Genomic DNA, 17134 nt, shown 5'->3' with positions numbered 1-17134 from the left:
TAAAATATGTAAATATCTGTCAAATATAAATCTAAGCATGATGTATATGCATATCATATCCACCTATCTTATGTACATAAAGCAACCTGTTACATTACACTACATTAATCATCCCCTATTTATGCCAGCATTCTTTTGCACTATTGTGTTACTGTCTACAAATGTTTTTATATATATGTACATAGTTAAATCTCTTTTACCCCTGTCCGGCTTGTTGTCCTTGTTTTTAGCTGTATGTCTATTCCCTTGTAAGTACAGTTAAGAGCAACGAAAAACTGGAGTCAGATTCCTTATAAGTGTACACATCCTTGACCAATCCACCTCAATCTGATTTTGAGAATAATACATTGCACTTGACTCACTTGTTGCTGTTATAACTCTATAACATGCAAATGCCATTTGCATGAGAGGTACTCAGGTACGACAGGTACTTTAAATAATAAATTTAAATCCTAAACAGTCATTTCATGGGTTGAGGTGAAGTCCTCCAGTTTTTACTCTCTGTTTTTGTACTGCGACCACACCAAAGAAAATGAATGCAAACATAAAGGGATTATAAAAAGAAGTGCAAGTGGGTGAGGTACCTGCCAAGGACAGTTTAACCAACATGTGCATGTTCAAGCAAGGGGATTAGGAGAAATAAAGAATGGGAGGAGGAGGTAGAGAGAGAGAGAGAGAGAGAGAGATAGAGAGAAATGGGGAGACAAAACAGGAGGGAGTGCTCAGATAGTGCTGCAGAGTTGGGATAGGTCTCGAAGCAGAGACTGTGGCCTTTTTGGAAGGACTCCAGGGCTTGTAGTGCAGGTCTCCTTTGATAATGGGCCACAGTATGTGTAAGAGTGTTGGGCTGCAGCCAAGGTACACAGCCTTTTGGTAATAGTTAACAGAGTGGGCAAACAGTGGAAGTCAGCGGCATGGAGGTAGGTCAGAGAACTGCAGTTGACACTGCTGCCCCCCCTCCCCTCCAGCCCAGTCCTCCCTCCCTCCCTCCCTCCCTCTCTCAGATAGATCTGGCATTGCACTGGGACTCTTGGCTCAGCTCCTGGCTCTTTGGTTTGAACTGGCGCTTCATAAACATGCTCCTGACTCATATCGGACACAGTGTAAGGAGTGCTCAACAGGATTTTCTTCATAAAATACCGTGGGATGTAAACCAATGTAAACCATGTCCTCAAACAGGATCGCAGAATCTAACTGCCCCATTGTACCTGCTTCGAAAGCCCGTCTTTTTTCCGAGTTCATGTGATGCACATACAATTCTGGAATTGAGGAAATGTTATAATTTTTCAGGGTAATGGATCAGATTAGTAACGAGATCGATCAAAACTAACGCACTCATTTCCAGTGTCAGATGCTGTGAATGCATAGATATGCCAAACACTACATCCTCGCTAGGGAACATTCCGAGCATGTACAAACACACGTGTGTAAAATGGAAAGAATGCACAAAAGAACAAAATGAACACCTACTGTATATTAATGGAGTATACGAGGGTGAAAATCAAAGCCATGGACATCGCTTCAAATTAATTCTAATTCTCTTCACGCAACTTTTCGTACAGTCACCATGATTTGTTTTAATAGTAATATGCACACTTTGTCTCATGTTCCACTGCTTCGCTTTCATTTTTGGTATTATTGTACACAGTCAGAAAGACTTAATTCTCTGGAAACATTTTGACTCAGTGACATGAGTGGAACCGTATGTGTCATTTGTGTCCACGACTATTAGTGGCTGACCATGTCACATCTCATTTGGCAAGGATTATACTTGTTATGTTGTTTCTGTAATCCACAATGTTAGCCTGTCTTGATGATTCTTCATGCTCAAATGTACCCTGGTCGAGGAAGAAGTGCTACGCTCACGTGTGTAGGTGTATGTGAGTGTGTGCGTCTTGCTTTCAAGTATTCCCCAGACAGTCCAAGGACTCGAGAGCGGTAGACATGTCATTACCCAATCCTCTGCCAACCTGCTACTCTAATCTCAGAGGGAGCAGACCAAACACCAAACCACACGCAGCTCTGCTTTAGTCTTTGGAGCTGGCTTTCAGGGCTGCTGTGGTGTAATGCTGTGCTAACCCTAACCTAGGGCCCAGAACAAAGAGCAACACCATGCTCCACTCCACTCCCGCACAACAATCTGGGGGTTTAAATAGCAGGGTGTGAGGGAATGGGGCTTGGCAGCTCTAGTCACCAACAGACCGTCACAATATAAAAAAGGAGCCCATAAGACTCCACACAGCCCGACACACTAGGGCTGCACAACATGAGGAAAATATGGGGTATGTGATGATGTTGTTATGTATCGCGATAATGTTTTTAATTGCGATACATAAACAGATATTAAAGTGTACTCAGTTCTGCATTCCTGCTGCTTTAAGTATTCTGCTGAAATACAACAAATTGATTGTTGAATTCAAACAAATAAGAGGAAATCATTTATTTTATAGAACAAAACTGAACATTCAGGGTTTTCCCTGCATGGCGGAATTTCTGGCGCCCCCCCAAAGAGGTTTTAGCCAGCCCCAAAGAAAAATCACCAGCGCCAAAAGGATAAGAATCTAGAGAAAAAAATAGCACTCAAATCCTCTCCGACTGGGACGACTGTGTTAAAAGCAACACAGTTGAAAAAGCAGAACATCAACTTGAATAGGAGCACTTATCTCAGTTTTACCATCCAGAGTCAGGCTTAGCACAACTCTCCCGGTGATTTTAACGGTGGTATTTTAATATTAATATTACTTTTTAAAGCAGTTGTGTTGATTGGGGTTTCATTTACCCAATCATAATAGACATATTCTTGATATGTCCCAGCCTTTTGCGATGTGTTTATTGCGCAAGTTGATATCAAGATGTTGATTAAAAAAAAAAGGATTTATGTTTCTAGCCCTACTGTTAGCTGTCAAGTACTACCTTTTTTCCTGCTTTGGAGAGGCGCCCACAGAGGAGGTTATCAGGTGAATGGCCCTGATGAGACATCATGGCCCTGTTCCCTCAAATACAGACTGCCTTTTGATCCTCCCACCTGATTCCAGTGAACCGCTGCACACCAAGGGCAGCTGACATTCAAACAGCGAGGATCTGTATTTTTTTTTACTTGGAGGCTGCAGGAAGCCTAATGTTGGAGTAAATGTAAGTACACAGGTTATGTAACCCAGATGTAGATGATATTCCCCCGGCTCAATCACTTCCCTACAAAGTCCCAGTCTGTGGTCAAGGCCATTTGAAGAGGGTAATCTGAACGCATTCCAAGTAGAAAACCAACACAGCATGCTGGCATGAAAAAGCCAAGATAACAATGCATATTTTGAGTGAGTTCAACAATGAAGTCATTTGTGTTTCCGTTGCAGACTAGTGTTAGGTGTTAGTGTTGGCTGCACCACACTCCAGAGGGTTAAACATGAGGGGAGTCAGCGACTGTCCAAGCCTCTCTCAAAGCACCCTAAACAGCAGTCTGTCAGCATTCCTGCTGGGTGCCAAGGTATTTACTTTGGACAAGAGAGGGAGGCACTTTGAGGGACTGCTTCTAATTAGGAGCAGCCAGTCAGGAGGTCATGGCCAATTGGAACGGGTCTCCTAGATACGCAGTCCTCTCCTGAGGGCTGTTGGATGGTACACCAGGCACAGTCAGGTTTGGGTTTAGTTGTTTGTTTTTGGAGCGTGCAACAAGGTCACTGCATGGCTGGGCTGAATCAGTTATTCCACCTGGGGTAAGACTAATAAACGGCTGATGGCCGCATTGTTATCACACGCTTCAAGGGAGTCTCCAACTGTTTGTAGAGTATAGAGCTCTAAAATGGCCTTACAGTGCAGTGCAGTCCTAAAAAATCTTATAATCTGAGAAATATTTGCAGTTAGCAAATTAGCCTGATTGTGACAAATTTGAAAGCGCTATTTGGGGGATTGAAGCCAATCCATACCTTTGCCTCCCACACATTGGAAGGAAGAGGAAAAGAAAAAACAAAGAAGTTGGTAGGGATTCCGTTATTCTTTCTTGCCCAAGGGCACTTCAGCCTGGTGACTGTGTGCTGACATTGGGATCCGAACCCTGGTATTTCATGGCATGGCGCAGAACAAGTGCCAACCAAAAATGATTACTGCTAGCCACAGATCTAACCTCTGATAAGCTAGCAGAGGTAACAGCAAAGAGGCAGAGAAAGACTGATTTAGTCATATTTTAACCAAGCCAACTGAGAGTGATAGATCTTTATAACCAATTTGATATCTCAGTTCCTCAAAAACAAGTGGTTGGAGTGCTTGAACAACTCGGTTGCCGCTGATTAAACCTATTAAGCATGTTGAATTTGTGTGACTTGGACTGGACCACAAAATGGATGCAAATGAACAAGTAGAAGCAGGCTTACAAGTGGTACTGATGGCAGTGGATGGGTGTGAAATGTACTTGTGAGCGCATGCATATGTGCATGTAGCACCCAAGGCCAAGTGACACAGTTCAATTTCTCTCAGAAAGTCACATGGGAACAAAAACTCCCCGAAATGGAAGAGGAAAACTCTTTCTGCGAGTGAATGGAAATGATCACATCAGTCTGGCAGACATACTAACCCTTTGTCTGATTCTGAAGGATGCACCTATAATTTAGTCCAACTGAGATAACAGCCATATATCATGCTGGCAGGCATGTGACTGAAAGTATGATGATCAGCCATGTTCAAAGAGAACAATCATTCACCTCCAGCTCACACAGCAGTCATTATGAGCAGGCAAACAGCTACAAAAGGGCAAAAACACAGCCCTATTTGAAGGCAAAAAAAAATAAATGACAAAGTAATTTTCCTTTGACAGTGTTTTATATTGTGATACACTACCTTTTCCCTGGGAACAACAGTCTCTGAAACACAATCTTTGATAGATAGAAAACTTGTTATCTGGTTTACTCTTAATTTTCTGTCTCAGTGGCACTGTAAATTCTGTAATCAACTATGCAAGATGAACAACTAACAAGGGGGACACTGATACAGTTATACATGAGTAAGATTAAGTCAAATTCATTCAAATTATAATCCTTAACATTTTAACAAGATCAAACCCCTTTTTACCATCTTTTCAGTCGTGGAGTCCGCCATTCCTGTGCAAATGACCTACTTACGCACAAGGGATCAACAGGAAATAATGCAAGCATTTAATCCAGGGTTACGGTTTGTAATTATATCTTATTGATACGACCCATACGGTTTACTGTTCACTCTCCTGATGCAGAACAGAGTTGTGTTAAGTTAAGGCTAACCGACTGCTGCTAGTTTATATATTAAACACATTCACCAGGCGAAACACTGGGGGGCTTTTATTGTGAAACAGTCACAGGAAACACAATGCATTTGTCACCGAGGTTGGCACGGCATGCTCTTCATATCAAGTTTGTTTGGCTGCACTGTAAACTCTTCTGTTGTATTTCTATCCAAGTAGCCGCTCAACAAGTGTTTTCTGCCCCACGAATTCTGGGATCTGTAGCGTCAAACTGCACTTGCTGTTACAACCAGTAACCACAGGTGTTTAACCACAGGTGTTGACAAATCACGACTGAAATCGTATATAACTTTAGCTCTTTCTACAACACTAAGCCCATGGATGGAAACATACGCAGAGTCTGTCGTTACTGTCCAAATATTAGCTAACAAGTAATCTTGCATAGCCAGACCCATCACCGCAGAGCTGTGTCAGCACTGGAGAATGGTCTGGCTGCACCCACTAGCATTCTGCTATAGGGGAAAAACCTTCTGGCTTGTTTGTATTTCTTTAAACAAATCACAATCGTGTTGGGCAGTGCTAAGCCCAGGATGCAGCGATAGTGCCCTTGCAAAATCGTGTCGGGAGGGAACTTGTTTTTGTAGAACATTTGCACGTGGGGAGACGAGCCCTGGCATTAAAATGGCTAAATCCCCACAACAAATATATGCTGTACATATTCTTTGTATAGCTTTACGACCAACCATTCACCGAAAGAACCAAGCAGGCCTGCCATTTTGCACAATCCAAATCTTCCTCAAAACTCGCCATATTCAGCATGTAGGTCACTAGCTCAGAGGGTTTTGTTGTTTCACGGAGCAGAAAGCAGAAGGAGGGGAGAATGCCCCATGATATACGCGGCCAATGGCAGGTCCACCGTCCACATTCGGTGAGTCAGGCAAGCTAACGAGTGACAGCATCTTTTAGCAGAATCAGAGCAGAAATCTTTTAATGCTACAAATGCAGCGTACATGTGGGATTTCTTCAACTAAACTAAAATGAACAAAAAGAATCAGAACGCATGTAGTGAGCAAGCCTTGGTAGGCCATTAGGGTTTTACTTGTTAACTACTGCATAGCCCATGTTGAAGAAAACAAACACATCAACCTGGCTACACTAACGCACCAACTACTGTAACACCATGATGAGCATTCATGAGAGTAATAGTACAGTACTGCAAGGGCAATATTTCAACATGTCTCACGCCACTTTAGTGCCATTTCACATTTGACATTTGTATTGAGCTTTTCTAATTCAATAAATGAAACTGCATGAAGCAGGGAAGTATGATGACTACTAACACTGAAGGGATGGGAAAAAAAAAAAGAAGTCAAAACCGGGATATGCTGTTTGTTGTCTGGAAGTGACCATGTGACTCTTGCGGACATAAAGCATTTTTTGTCAGTAGTGTTATCTCCCTGGATCTGGGTTTACAATGTGGCTTTTGTAGTCTTGCAGCACTGAGAGATCTAAGTCACTTTGACCCTGTTAAAGAAAGCGTTGGGAATCTGAACAAAAAAGTTGATAACACCATGGCTTGAGTTGCAAAATGTGAAGGTGCTGTTATTTTCAAAAAAAGTGGATAAACAAACGCAGGGCGTCACTTTCTCAAAGTTTCACATCACCTGTCTGGATCGTAGCCACCCTCAGACTGACCCCCATACTTAGGTGGCCAGAGGCTTATATATGTTAAGCCCCCTCCCACTAGACCAAACAACTCTTAATTGCTTCAGTCATCTCTCAATTATGTTACCATTTAGACATTTATAATTTCACTGCTAGTTTCTACCATGGACAAATAACAGACTCTTGAACAAACCATTTTCCACTCATCGAACTTTAGAAAACACAAAAACTTACACACATTTTCAACTAGAAAATCTACCCTCACCTATGACCCAGATATATGGTATCTTCCACCACCAGCACACCGGAGTGTGACTGCTGCAGGCCCTATATGAAGCAGCACTTTGCTTCAGCTCTGGTTCAGACCCAGGGACATGGGTCCTCCAAAAGTGACAGAGCCTTTGGCACACCGCTTAATAGAGTTTGGTAAATGATCTCAGTTAGGGATATCCGCCTCCTGTGCACACGCACACATGTGCACGAACACACACACACACACACACACACACACGCACACACACACAGACTCACTCATGCTTGTACACACATACATAAAGAATCAGACCGTCACACAGGTGAAAGCTCCTCTTCTTGCGGATCGTTGAGCCAAGCGTTCAAGCAGAAAAATAGAAAATGTGCTTCCACTCAGAAGACTGCTTTGTGCTCACCGCAGACTCTGCTTTTTTAAACAATATCACTCTGCAGCTTTGACGCACACGTTATCGGTCATAAACCTCTAGTTCATATAGTTTTCGGTCTTCTCATACAGTAACCAAACAACTTTGTATGAAATAACATTGATGGGAGGTGTTGTTGCTGTATTTGCCAAAGCGGCAAGCACAAAGCCATACAAAAAAAAAAAGAAAAGAAAAAGAAATGCCTTAGAGAGTGACTGAAGGAGCCACAGGGAGCCTGAGAGAGGGAGGGAGTTTGTCAGACAGCATTTATCTGTGGTATGGTGATGACTCTTTTCCTCCAACCTCTCTGCGAACTAAGCGCTTCCTGCCTTTTGAGCGCATGCAGCCATTTTTGCCCTTGAAACTAAAGCACATGCAATGAATTACAACCATTTTAAAGAGCTGTCAAGAAACAAGAGAGGGCTGGTTGGAGGAGAGACGGTGAGGAGGAGGAATTTGAAGCTGCGCTCTGGGAGAAAGAGAAGCGAGTCAAACAGAGAAATGAAAAACTGCAGAGACGCTTCTGAGCCTTTGATGTTCGCGGGAGCAGAAAAAGCTGCTCTCGCCTCCCTACAGGCGGGGCAGAAGTATCAGTGAGGGACTCACGATAAAGTCAGGGCTTATACTAACTATGAAAACATTTGGCTGAAATTAACAGAATATTACCTGTCTAGTGACAAAACAGCACACACACCTTCAATAAAAAAAGGACATATACGCGTAATAAAAAAAGGTTTGGCATATGTTACATCTCACTTATCTAGAAGCCAAATATATTTTATTGCACAGTTGAAAAAAGTATTCAGGAGGAAAACAGACTGTAAGCGGTTTTATTTCTTTTGTACTGTACATACTGATGATTTAAAGCTACAGTGCGTAGTTTCTGTCGCCCCCATGAGGAATTCTAAGTAATGACAACAAAACTGTCGGCGCGTCCACATGATATAAGCCTTCCGTGATTGCGCACCCCCTAAGAATCTCAATTTTTTTTATGAAATGGATGGAAAAGGAAACTTCTGGTCTACAGATAATAAACTAAGACTAAGAGTCTACTTTTGCTTTGAAATAAATGCTGACGCGGATGTGTATAATGTTCACCATGTTCACCATCTCAGTTTAGCATGCTAACAACTTCTTTACTACTACTACTAAATATAATGGCAATCCATTCAAGACAGACATTTCACTTAAAACCATAAATGTCCACCTCATGGTGGCACAACAGGAAAAGTCAGGGGACCAACAAATTCATTAGGATTAATCCTCTGGGCACCATAAATATAATAATAATAATAATAAATATATATAATAAATATTTCAGCCTGGATAAAAGTGGTGGACCGACCAATTTAACAATCCAGAGCCATTAGCATGATTCATTTGTTAAAATGTGCTGTGTCTCAAAAGCCTGGAAGAGAAGGCAAAATGGACTATTTCATCTGTTCGGATTTCTCCAGTATTTCAAAGTACATGTTTTGTCAGTAACTTGTGAATTTTGTTGTTGATAGTAAAGGCCTAAAAGAATCTGATCTGAAAATAGTTTTTCTTTATTTTGAGCCCTTTTTTGTAGCATAGTTTGACAATGTATACACAACATTCTTCCTTCACCTGGGGGAGAATACAAAACAGTTACAGTCAACTTCCCCACCAGCAGCATATTAATTCTACCACCATATGGCGCAATTGTCATCTCTTGCAACATGGTTCCCTGTAAATCTCTATAAATGTGGCCTTGATCCCAAGGGAAAGGATAGCTTGGCCTCCATGCCCGCCATGGATCAGCAGGCTTTCCTCTGTACTCCCAGTGGATCGGTTTCAACTGGAAGGTTGGAGGACAGGTGCTTCACTTGACCTGCACTGTCAGGACAAATTCAGAAAAGGTCACACAAGATACCCATCTCACTGGGAATGCAAAAATGCCAAGGTATTCTCAACTGTTTAGCCCTACATGATTGAATTCCACTGACCCCTGAGAGTACCCTGGCCCTGCCTGGCCCTATGTCAGGTACAGTGCCATCAAAGGAAAATTAATGCAAGATGTGTGTATTCATGCGTGCGTGCACTCTTTTATAGTTAGCGGTGATTCACTGCTCTCCATTGTAATGGATGCGTGGCTGGGGCTACATGATGGCACAACTTAAAAGAGCTGCACACATTTGCTACTCCTTCAGTGCCATGGTGGTTTCTCAGAAGGACAGACAATAAAACTGCTCAAAAAGAAGAGCGAGACAAAGCCTGTATCATTAACATTTCATTTAAGTGAATTTATGTGTGTGCGCCACACACACACACACACGCACACGCACACAGAGTTGTGTAGGAGGAGAATCCCTCACTTTAATGTGAGTTGGTAATGCTGTTTGTTTCAGCCCTGATGTTCCCTTATTCCTCGTCCATCCTCTTCAACTGGCCCTGTCTGTGGGCCTGTTTAAGGATAAATCCAGTAGTAATGCCTTTACCATACTGCATTGTGTGTGTGTGTTTTTGCATGAGCTACAAATAACTTGGAATTAAACATGTCACTCTTTTGCACAAATGTATGAGGCAATGACTGAGTGTATACTGAAGTAACGGATACTTTCTCTGGTGATCTGCATGAGGAGAGCTATGAAAAGTAGAAAAGAATGTGTTGTATAACGTCCATGAATTCCAGACCTGGTCTAATGACTTAAAAAGAAGGGGGCCGGCAGGATTAAGAGATTTGCCATCTTTCCTTTTACCTGCTTCTCCCTTCTTCCCTGTGCCCTAAGACGCATCTCAACTCTTGTGGAAGAGGGTGGACAGGACAGCTCTAGCCCCTGCTTCCTGTGCTGCAGGCTGCAGCTTTGTCAGATTCCCCTGTTCAGGAGAAACCATTAGTCCAGAGCTTGTCTGATAGGTTGGACACACGTGGGGGTCTGTTCAAGGGGAGAGCCAGAGGCAACATGGACTCGTAGTCTCACATCACTAAAGGAAGGAGACGATAGAAAAGGAATAGCAGGCAGGCTGAACTGATGACCATATGGAAATACAAAACACAAACATGCCTTGACAGCAGATCTGTGTGGGCCGGCCACATAAAAGAATATTAATAATCTCCCTATCAACATCACTGATCAGGTTTCTCATGGTCTAGCTGGCTTTAAAGTTGATGTTTGTCCCTATATTGCCTTTTTTTTTTTTTTTTTTACACAAACAGCAGTTAATCTGAGAAAAGTCTGCGTTGTTTTTAACAGGCGCTGTGGGTAAGCAAGGGGAAATTGTGAGCTTATAGTGATTTGATTCATACCTTTATATAACTGCCAGTGTCGCCAAGGGGCAGATGGGAGGGATGGGGATGTGATTCTACTGCTGTTTATGTTGGGGTCTCATATGGTGTCCATACCAGTGGACATGGCAAGAGCTTTGCATGCCAGACATGCACGCTGTGAATGTCCACTGTGGCTTGCAACAAAATTCAGAGCAGGCCTTTTTCCACTGCTACTCTCTCTGTTACGATGTTGTGAAAAGACATACGAATTGGACTTCAGTGAGTGAACGTGTTTGCCAAATGTGTGGGTTTAACCCTGGAGGATGTTCCAGATTAATTAGCAAGTAAATAATTAGAGGGTTCTATCTATGCAAGAAAATATAAAAGTGAGAACAAAGCACCAAGTTTCATGTGAAAATGTAGCACTCTTCATCCACACTCATCCTATAATCAGCCACTTTACTGAAGATATTCCTTTCAACATTGTGCTTCATCCTCATCCCTGGCTGTTGCTATGCATATCAAATCTTCCAAAAACTTCATGGATTTGGAGTCAAATCAATTTTCTCATCTCTTTCTGATGATTTTCAAATTTCTTTTAAGTTGTATTGAATTTTCATCTCATCAAGAGTTCTCACACAGCAAGGAGTTTAGAGGCTTTATAAAAACAAAAAAACGCTCCAGACACCTGGACACACTTCAGGAAAACAAATATAATATATTTTTTTATATATATTTATGTTATGCCACTATGCACAGCAGCACCTCGAACAACATGTAAAGCAGTGAGGAGCCCAGAGGAGGCCTGCACAGGCTGTTATCTCATCCAGGGAGATAGGAAGTATGGACAGGAAATCTAGAGGGAGGGGGAGGAGAGGGCCCATATGGGAAGTGCAGTGTAAACAGTCTCGGTTTTTTAATCATCCCAGCTCACGTTCGGAACTGGACGCGCTTTGATGTTCTCCCTGAGCGCCGCCTCCGCCCTCCCATCCCTCGTTCCCAAACGGCCGTGCTGAGGGCCAGCCAGGGAAACGTGCAGATAGTGGCCTCGGACAGTCGAGGGCTCCGGGAGAGCCGAGGAGGCATTCAGTACCTTGTGGGACACCGAGAAGGGAGACGAAAGAATGTGAAGTGGTGCAGAGTTAACTTGTGTTCAGTCAATTGCCTGCCCTGCCTTAATTATAGCTGATGCATTTAAGGCAGCTCTCAAAAGGTCAATTCAACATTTCAAAGTACAAAGACCCAAAAATACAGCGTGAGGAAGAAAAAAACGTCAAGATGGCTTTGAGAGAAAATAGGTGGAGCTCCTTTGATGTCCTTTAATTGGGCACAATGCCCATTGGAGGATAAACTCCAACTCCTCTCTCAACAGAGAACAGTTGACAATCCTCTCAAGTTCAAAGTTATCCCAGAAGCCTTTGCACTTCCCCTCTGGTCATAATGTAAGCTTCATTTTGAAAAAGGGGGAGAGAGTCAAAATTCCTCAGCACTTGTATTTGTCCAAATAGTGCTGGCCAGACCCCAGCCAGTGTTCCAATGAACGTGTTCATTCAGAGGACAGGGCATACTTCCAGGGAGATCACAGTTTAATAGATCAGAGCGAGATGCGTACCAAAGCAAAGTCTTATGACTTGAATAGAGGGAAACTGATTTGGATTTTGGAAATGGATTTCTTCTATCCCAAGCACTCTGAGTTTGTTCCTCACATGCATTAGCAAACATAATCAAAGCAGGATTTGATGATTTATAAGATAAATAACTTCAGTTCTACAGTTACAAAACAATTGGCAAAAAAAAAAAAAATGGGTTGAATACGTGCATCTGTGCTGTTTAACGTAACAGCCGGTGAAGGGTCATCTTTTACAACATTGTACGACAAAAAAAAATCTGTTTAACTTCTATTGCCAAATGCTTGTTTCCTAGATATCAACCTGTAAAATTAGAAAATTCAAATAAAACGGCACGGCATCCCAAGGGAGCAACATGTTGAGGAAGATCAGCGTGTCAAATAATAACTGCAGCTTATGAAAAGGGGTTGCCATGCTTCAGCGTGGTCCAGAGTCAAATCTGGGGGTAGCTTCTCCTAATGTGCACTTGCTGAACTCACAGGCAGGACGTAATCTTACTAGAAGACAATTTGGCTTTGTGGTTATGATAATACATGAAGTCTGGACACCACTGAGAAGAGAGCACAATCTAAGGTAGAATAAGGATAATGACAGTATGAACCAGAGACCCCCCCCCATCCACTGGAAAAGAAATACATAAAGCGGGACCGTAAAGCAGCATGCAGAGGCAATGAGGACCTGTTGGAACAGGTCTAAGCTGCAACAAAGAGCATCCTGCAGCATAACACCACCTCTGTGCACTGTGGGAACAGCCTGGGAAGAGAGCCTGACAAAACTCTACCTTCCTAGCCTCGGAAAGAACCATAATCAAAGGTCTGCTGTAGGGAAACAAGGAAACAGAAGAGCAGAAAAACCCAACTGTACAGACTTTTTAGCCAGCAGAAAGCAAGAAAAAAACAGGGATCTTATCAGCAGAAGATGAAGCTGTAGCCCACCCATTCTGATTATAGCAGGGATAAAAAAAATAATAAAACGAATAGTTTGAATGTGGCACTGGTGCACATTTCTTCACACGGTTAAGGAAATCCGGGCAGGTTTCACGTCTACAATCTTGATCAAGCTCATCACCCATGTGCTACCTTAATATGTACAGTATTTTGCTGAAGCTCTTTGCTGAGAACTGGTGACAGGTTAATATCTTTTCGTGCATTTTTCCTCTACAGCCTGTTTGCATTTGGAACACTACAAAATAATCTGCCAGGTTATATGGGAAAACAAAAAAGAAAGCTGGAAATTCCAGAAAGCTGCAAGTGTCTTTGATCTCACCTGCCTGGCCTGCACAGTGAAATGCATCCATAACAGACACATTAAAGCCCAAATCACTTTTAACTGGAGAGGGAGACAGCTTTTGGCTTTTCACAGTGCCCTAATACTGGCCTTTCTCTGTGGGGAAGTCATGTAAATCCTTATCAATTATGGCTAACTTGCAGCATCTGGCTTGCCATTCACAAAACCTCCCACGCCTGGTGAGTGAGAAGAGACATGATCCTACAGTACCTCATATCTGTCGTCCCGTTTCTCCGGAGACTGTAAATAAATTCACACAGCCAAGCTTTGAGGCCCGGGAGCCTTAATCCACTCCTGAATCCTAAATATGCACACTGAATAAAGCATAAAAAACTTTACATTTGCAAGGTAACAGCATGCTTTTTTTCTAAATGGTATGGGAGAAGAAGCACTTTTGCTTAAATCATAGGTTTGCATGAGTCTAAACATGATTTGCTGTGTTGTTTAAACAGTCTTTGACCACACCTTGATATTAAAAATGTTGGAAGAGCATTAGATGCCATAAATAGTTACTGCAAAACAAAGCTACCATCTCAACCAAACCCATGTTTTTTCAGGGATAAGTAAAAATAGATTGAAGACAAACTAACCTCAATAACACCTGTATGTCATAACTATTGTTCAAAGAAATTAGATGTTCTGTCATAACAGGCTGAGAAGGAACTGTGGTATTGTGAGCAGCTCTCTGAAGGATACAGTGTACTGTAACTCATGGTCACTCTATATTATCAGTATTTTGATGGCGTATGGCAACAAGTCCAGGTGTTAACATCATTTGGTTTAGGACAGGGGATGCTGTGTAAACTGTTTTTTAGGTTTTAGAGAAACGTGGGGCCACAATAGTCATTCCACAGAAGGATTGATGCACTTAAAGACAGGACAGTGTGTGTTTTTACATTTTACTTTTTGTAATCTATGGACTTTGAATGTTGAATTGTTACTCTCCAGTTGACACTATTTAACTTTATCAATATTTTTTTTCAATACTGGGAAGGGAGCACATTCAGTTTTAGTAATACTGATCTGATCTCTATCTCGGTTGTCCATTTGTACAGATAGAAGACTTCTACAATTAAATTATCAATGGCGGGGTCACCGGAGACAAAAATAATTATCAGAGCAACAGGCCAATGTAAATGCAGGCCTACTGCATATCAAGGCAAAAAGTTTGCCAAGTGGTAAAGCTGTGGTCCTTCAAGACCAAATATCCCCATAGCCTACATCTACATCTGCCTAAGTGTCTTTGTGTGATTTGAGGGCGCTATTGACTTGTAGAGGAGCCTGTAGACACTGTGGGCCCCTGTGACACAGCTGAACTACAACTCTGACAACAGGTGCCGCACCCACACCCCTGTCCAGTGATTTCCTCTTTTTATTGGAGGTACAGTAAAGAATGGGATGCTTTTTTTTTTAATGACACCTTACCTGCATTAGTTTTCCCTCCGCGTAGCCGGCACTTCCTCCCGCGAACACCCCTTCCAAAGTGATGGTCTTCCCCGTCGGCTCGTGATTCACCAGTGTCACCTTGATGACAGCTCGGATGGCCGGCCGCTCGGACTCCAGGCCCGGCTGGCCCAGCACCACCTGCAGGGCCGCCATGAGCAGCCACGGCCAGAGCCCGGCCAGGCGCCGCTGGGGGACGGTCATGGCCTCGGCTGTAGCGGCGGTGCCCGGCCGCACATGGTGGACTTCAAAGCAGGCAAGCACCGCGGATAGACAAACGGAGAAAGTATTTTTATGTCCCAACTTCTCCTTTCCGCCTCGATGACTACTGCTAAACAGATACAATCCAAACTTTTAAAGCTGAAGGTCTGTCATCATAACTCACGTTTGAATGTCCTAAAACTTCAATTCAGCACCAAAGTTATATTGGAACTCCACGTTATAGAAAATGCATATTAAGGCTACTCAGTGCCCAGTCCCCATGGAACAATGCGATTCCTTACAGAAAACCGATATCTTCCGAAATACAATAAGCTTGAATGAACTTTTATCCAGTGTCATTAATGTGGGTGGCGATACATTGCATTGCTCAAAGACACGCTGTGTTGTCTTAGAGCTTGAAGCATGCATTGGTTTCCAACAGCCTGGTCTTCATGAGATACACAACAAATGTCCTCATTTGTCAAGTGTTTGCGTTATAGTTGAGCTGCTGTATCCTCTCCCAGAAGGGCAGGTCCTGGCAACAGTGTACCAATCTAAATCCGTATCCAAACTGCTATTATTTATTTATTATTATTAATATTACAGTGTACACCGGTCAATGTACCTTATAATCACATTTTGCGACCAAGCACAAGTTGACAAACAGCGTCAGAAGATAGCACATCCTGTGGGCGCCACATTTTCTGGATAAATCCACAAAAACGCAGCATAGCGACAACTTGAACTTCAAAGGCTGGGTTGCAGGTTGCCGCCGGAAAGTTATAAGGCATGTTGACAGATAGTGCAGTGCCAAAAAGTTGGGTAATAGTTTTACAACCAAAGAGTTACGACAAATAATCCTCGAAGTTGTTAAATTCAGTAGGATACACCGCTCTATCTAATTATTAACCCAAGCAAATGAACCGTTGTCTTGCTTCACTTACTTGGTAATTATATTGGGTCTGAAACCAAAGCGACTTCTCTAACAAACCCATCAACTTATTTTCTACAGTCGGACCTCATTTAAACCAACTCACTGTAAAAAAACAAACACACGCACACAGGCTTTTCTCTGAGTCCAGTGCCTCCGCTGCACTGTAAGAAATTAGATACGATCCTCCCGAGAACACCGAGGGGAAATGAATTGTTTATCAAAATCATCAACGATTACAATGTAGAAACACTACAAAAAAAAAAGTACGTGATAAGAGTGGTCCAAACTCCGTGTGATCTCCATTTAAAGTTGATAAAGTGAAGAGACACCGTGTAGTTATGACACCGTCCCAAAAGTCTACCTCCCGGACTGTCTCTCGCTCCCCTGGGATCTCATTGACACTCTCTACCTGCTAACTGTCCTGCTGCCTTCCAGTGCTGTCGGAAATTGGGACTTTATAGAAACGATGCACGTGAACGACCAGATGTTTGGGCAAGGGTGGATTTTTGTCACGTTATTTTTTTTTAGAAGGAGAAGCCGTGTAAACAAATTATGTTACAGGTAATTATTATTACGCTGCTATCAAAATTCTAAAGTAATAATTACAAAAAGAAGGCTATTTACTCCTATGTTCATGCAATGCGATGTGACTGTGTAATGACAGTCTTTGATAATAAGCAGCTATCGAATACCAATATTTATTACAGGCTTTGTTTTCAACCCCAAAACACTTGCATGTCACAGAATAAAAAATTAAAAAATTAAGTAATAACGTAAAATGAGCTTCCGAGTAGCACCTGAAAGCCACATTGGAGGTTGAGGGCGGAGCAGTTCTTGCAGCAGCAGCAAATCAAAAACGAACAA

The 17134-nt window shown here is 42.5% G+C and overlaps 1 protein-coding gene across 1 annotated transcript in view; it reads right to left on the bottom strand.

The window, feature by feature from the left end:
* Positions 1-16683, bottom strand: part of rnf43 (ring finger protein 43) — a 94027-nt gene extending 77344 nt beyond the window's left edge. Inside the window, exon 1 of the mRNA XM_028596408.1 lies at positions 15118-16683. Coding sequence (XP_028452209.1) covers positions 15118-15339 — 222 coding nt within the window. The 5' untranslated portion in view covers positions 15340-16683. The remainder of the gene's footprint in view (positions 1-15117) is intronic.
* Between the last annotated feature and the right edge of the window lie 451 nt (positions 16684-17134).

This window comes from Perca flavescens, chromosome 13, assembly GCF_004354835.1.
Source record: "Perca flavescens isolate YP-PL-M2 chromosome 13, PFLA_1.0, whole genome shotgun sequence".
NCBI classification, from domain to species: domain Eukaryota; kingdom Metazoa; phylum Chordata; class Actinopteri; order Perciformes; family Percidae; genus Perca; species Perca flavescens.
This window is presented reverse-complemented; position numbering and strand designations above follow the sequence as displayed.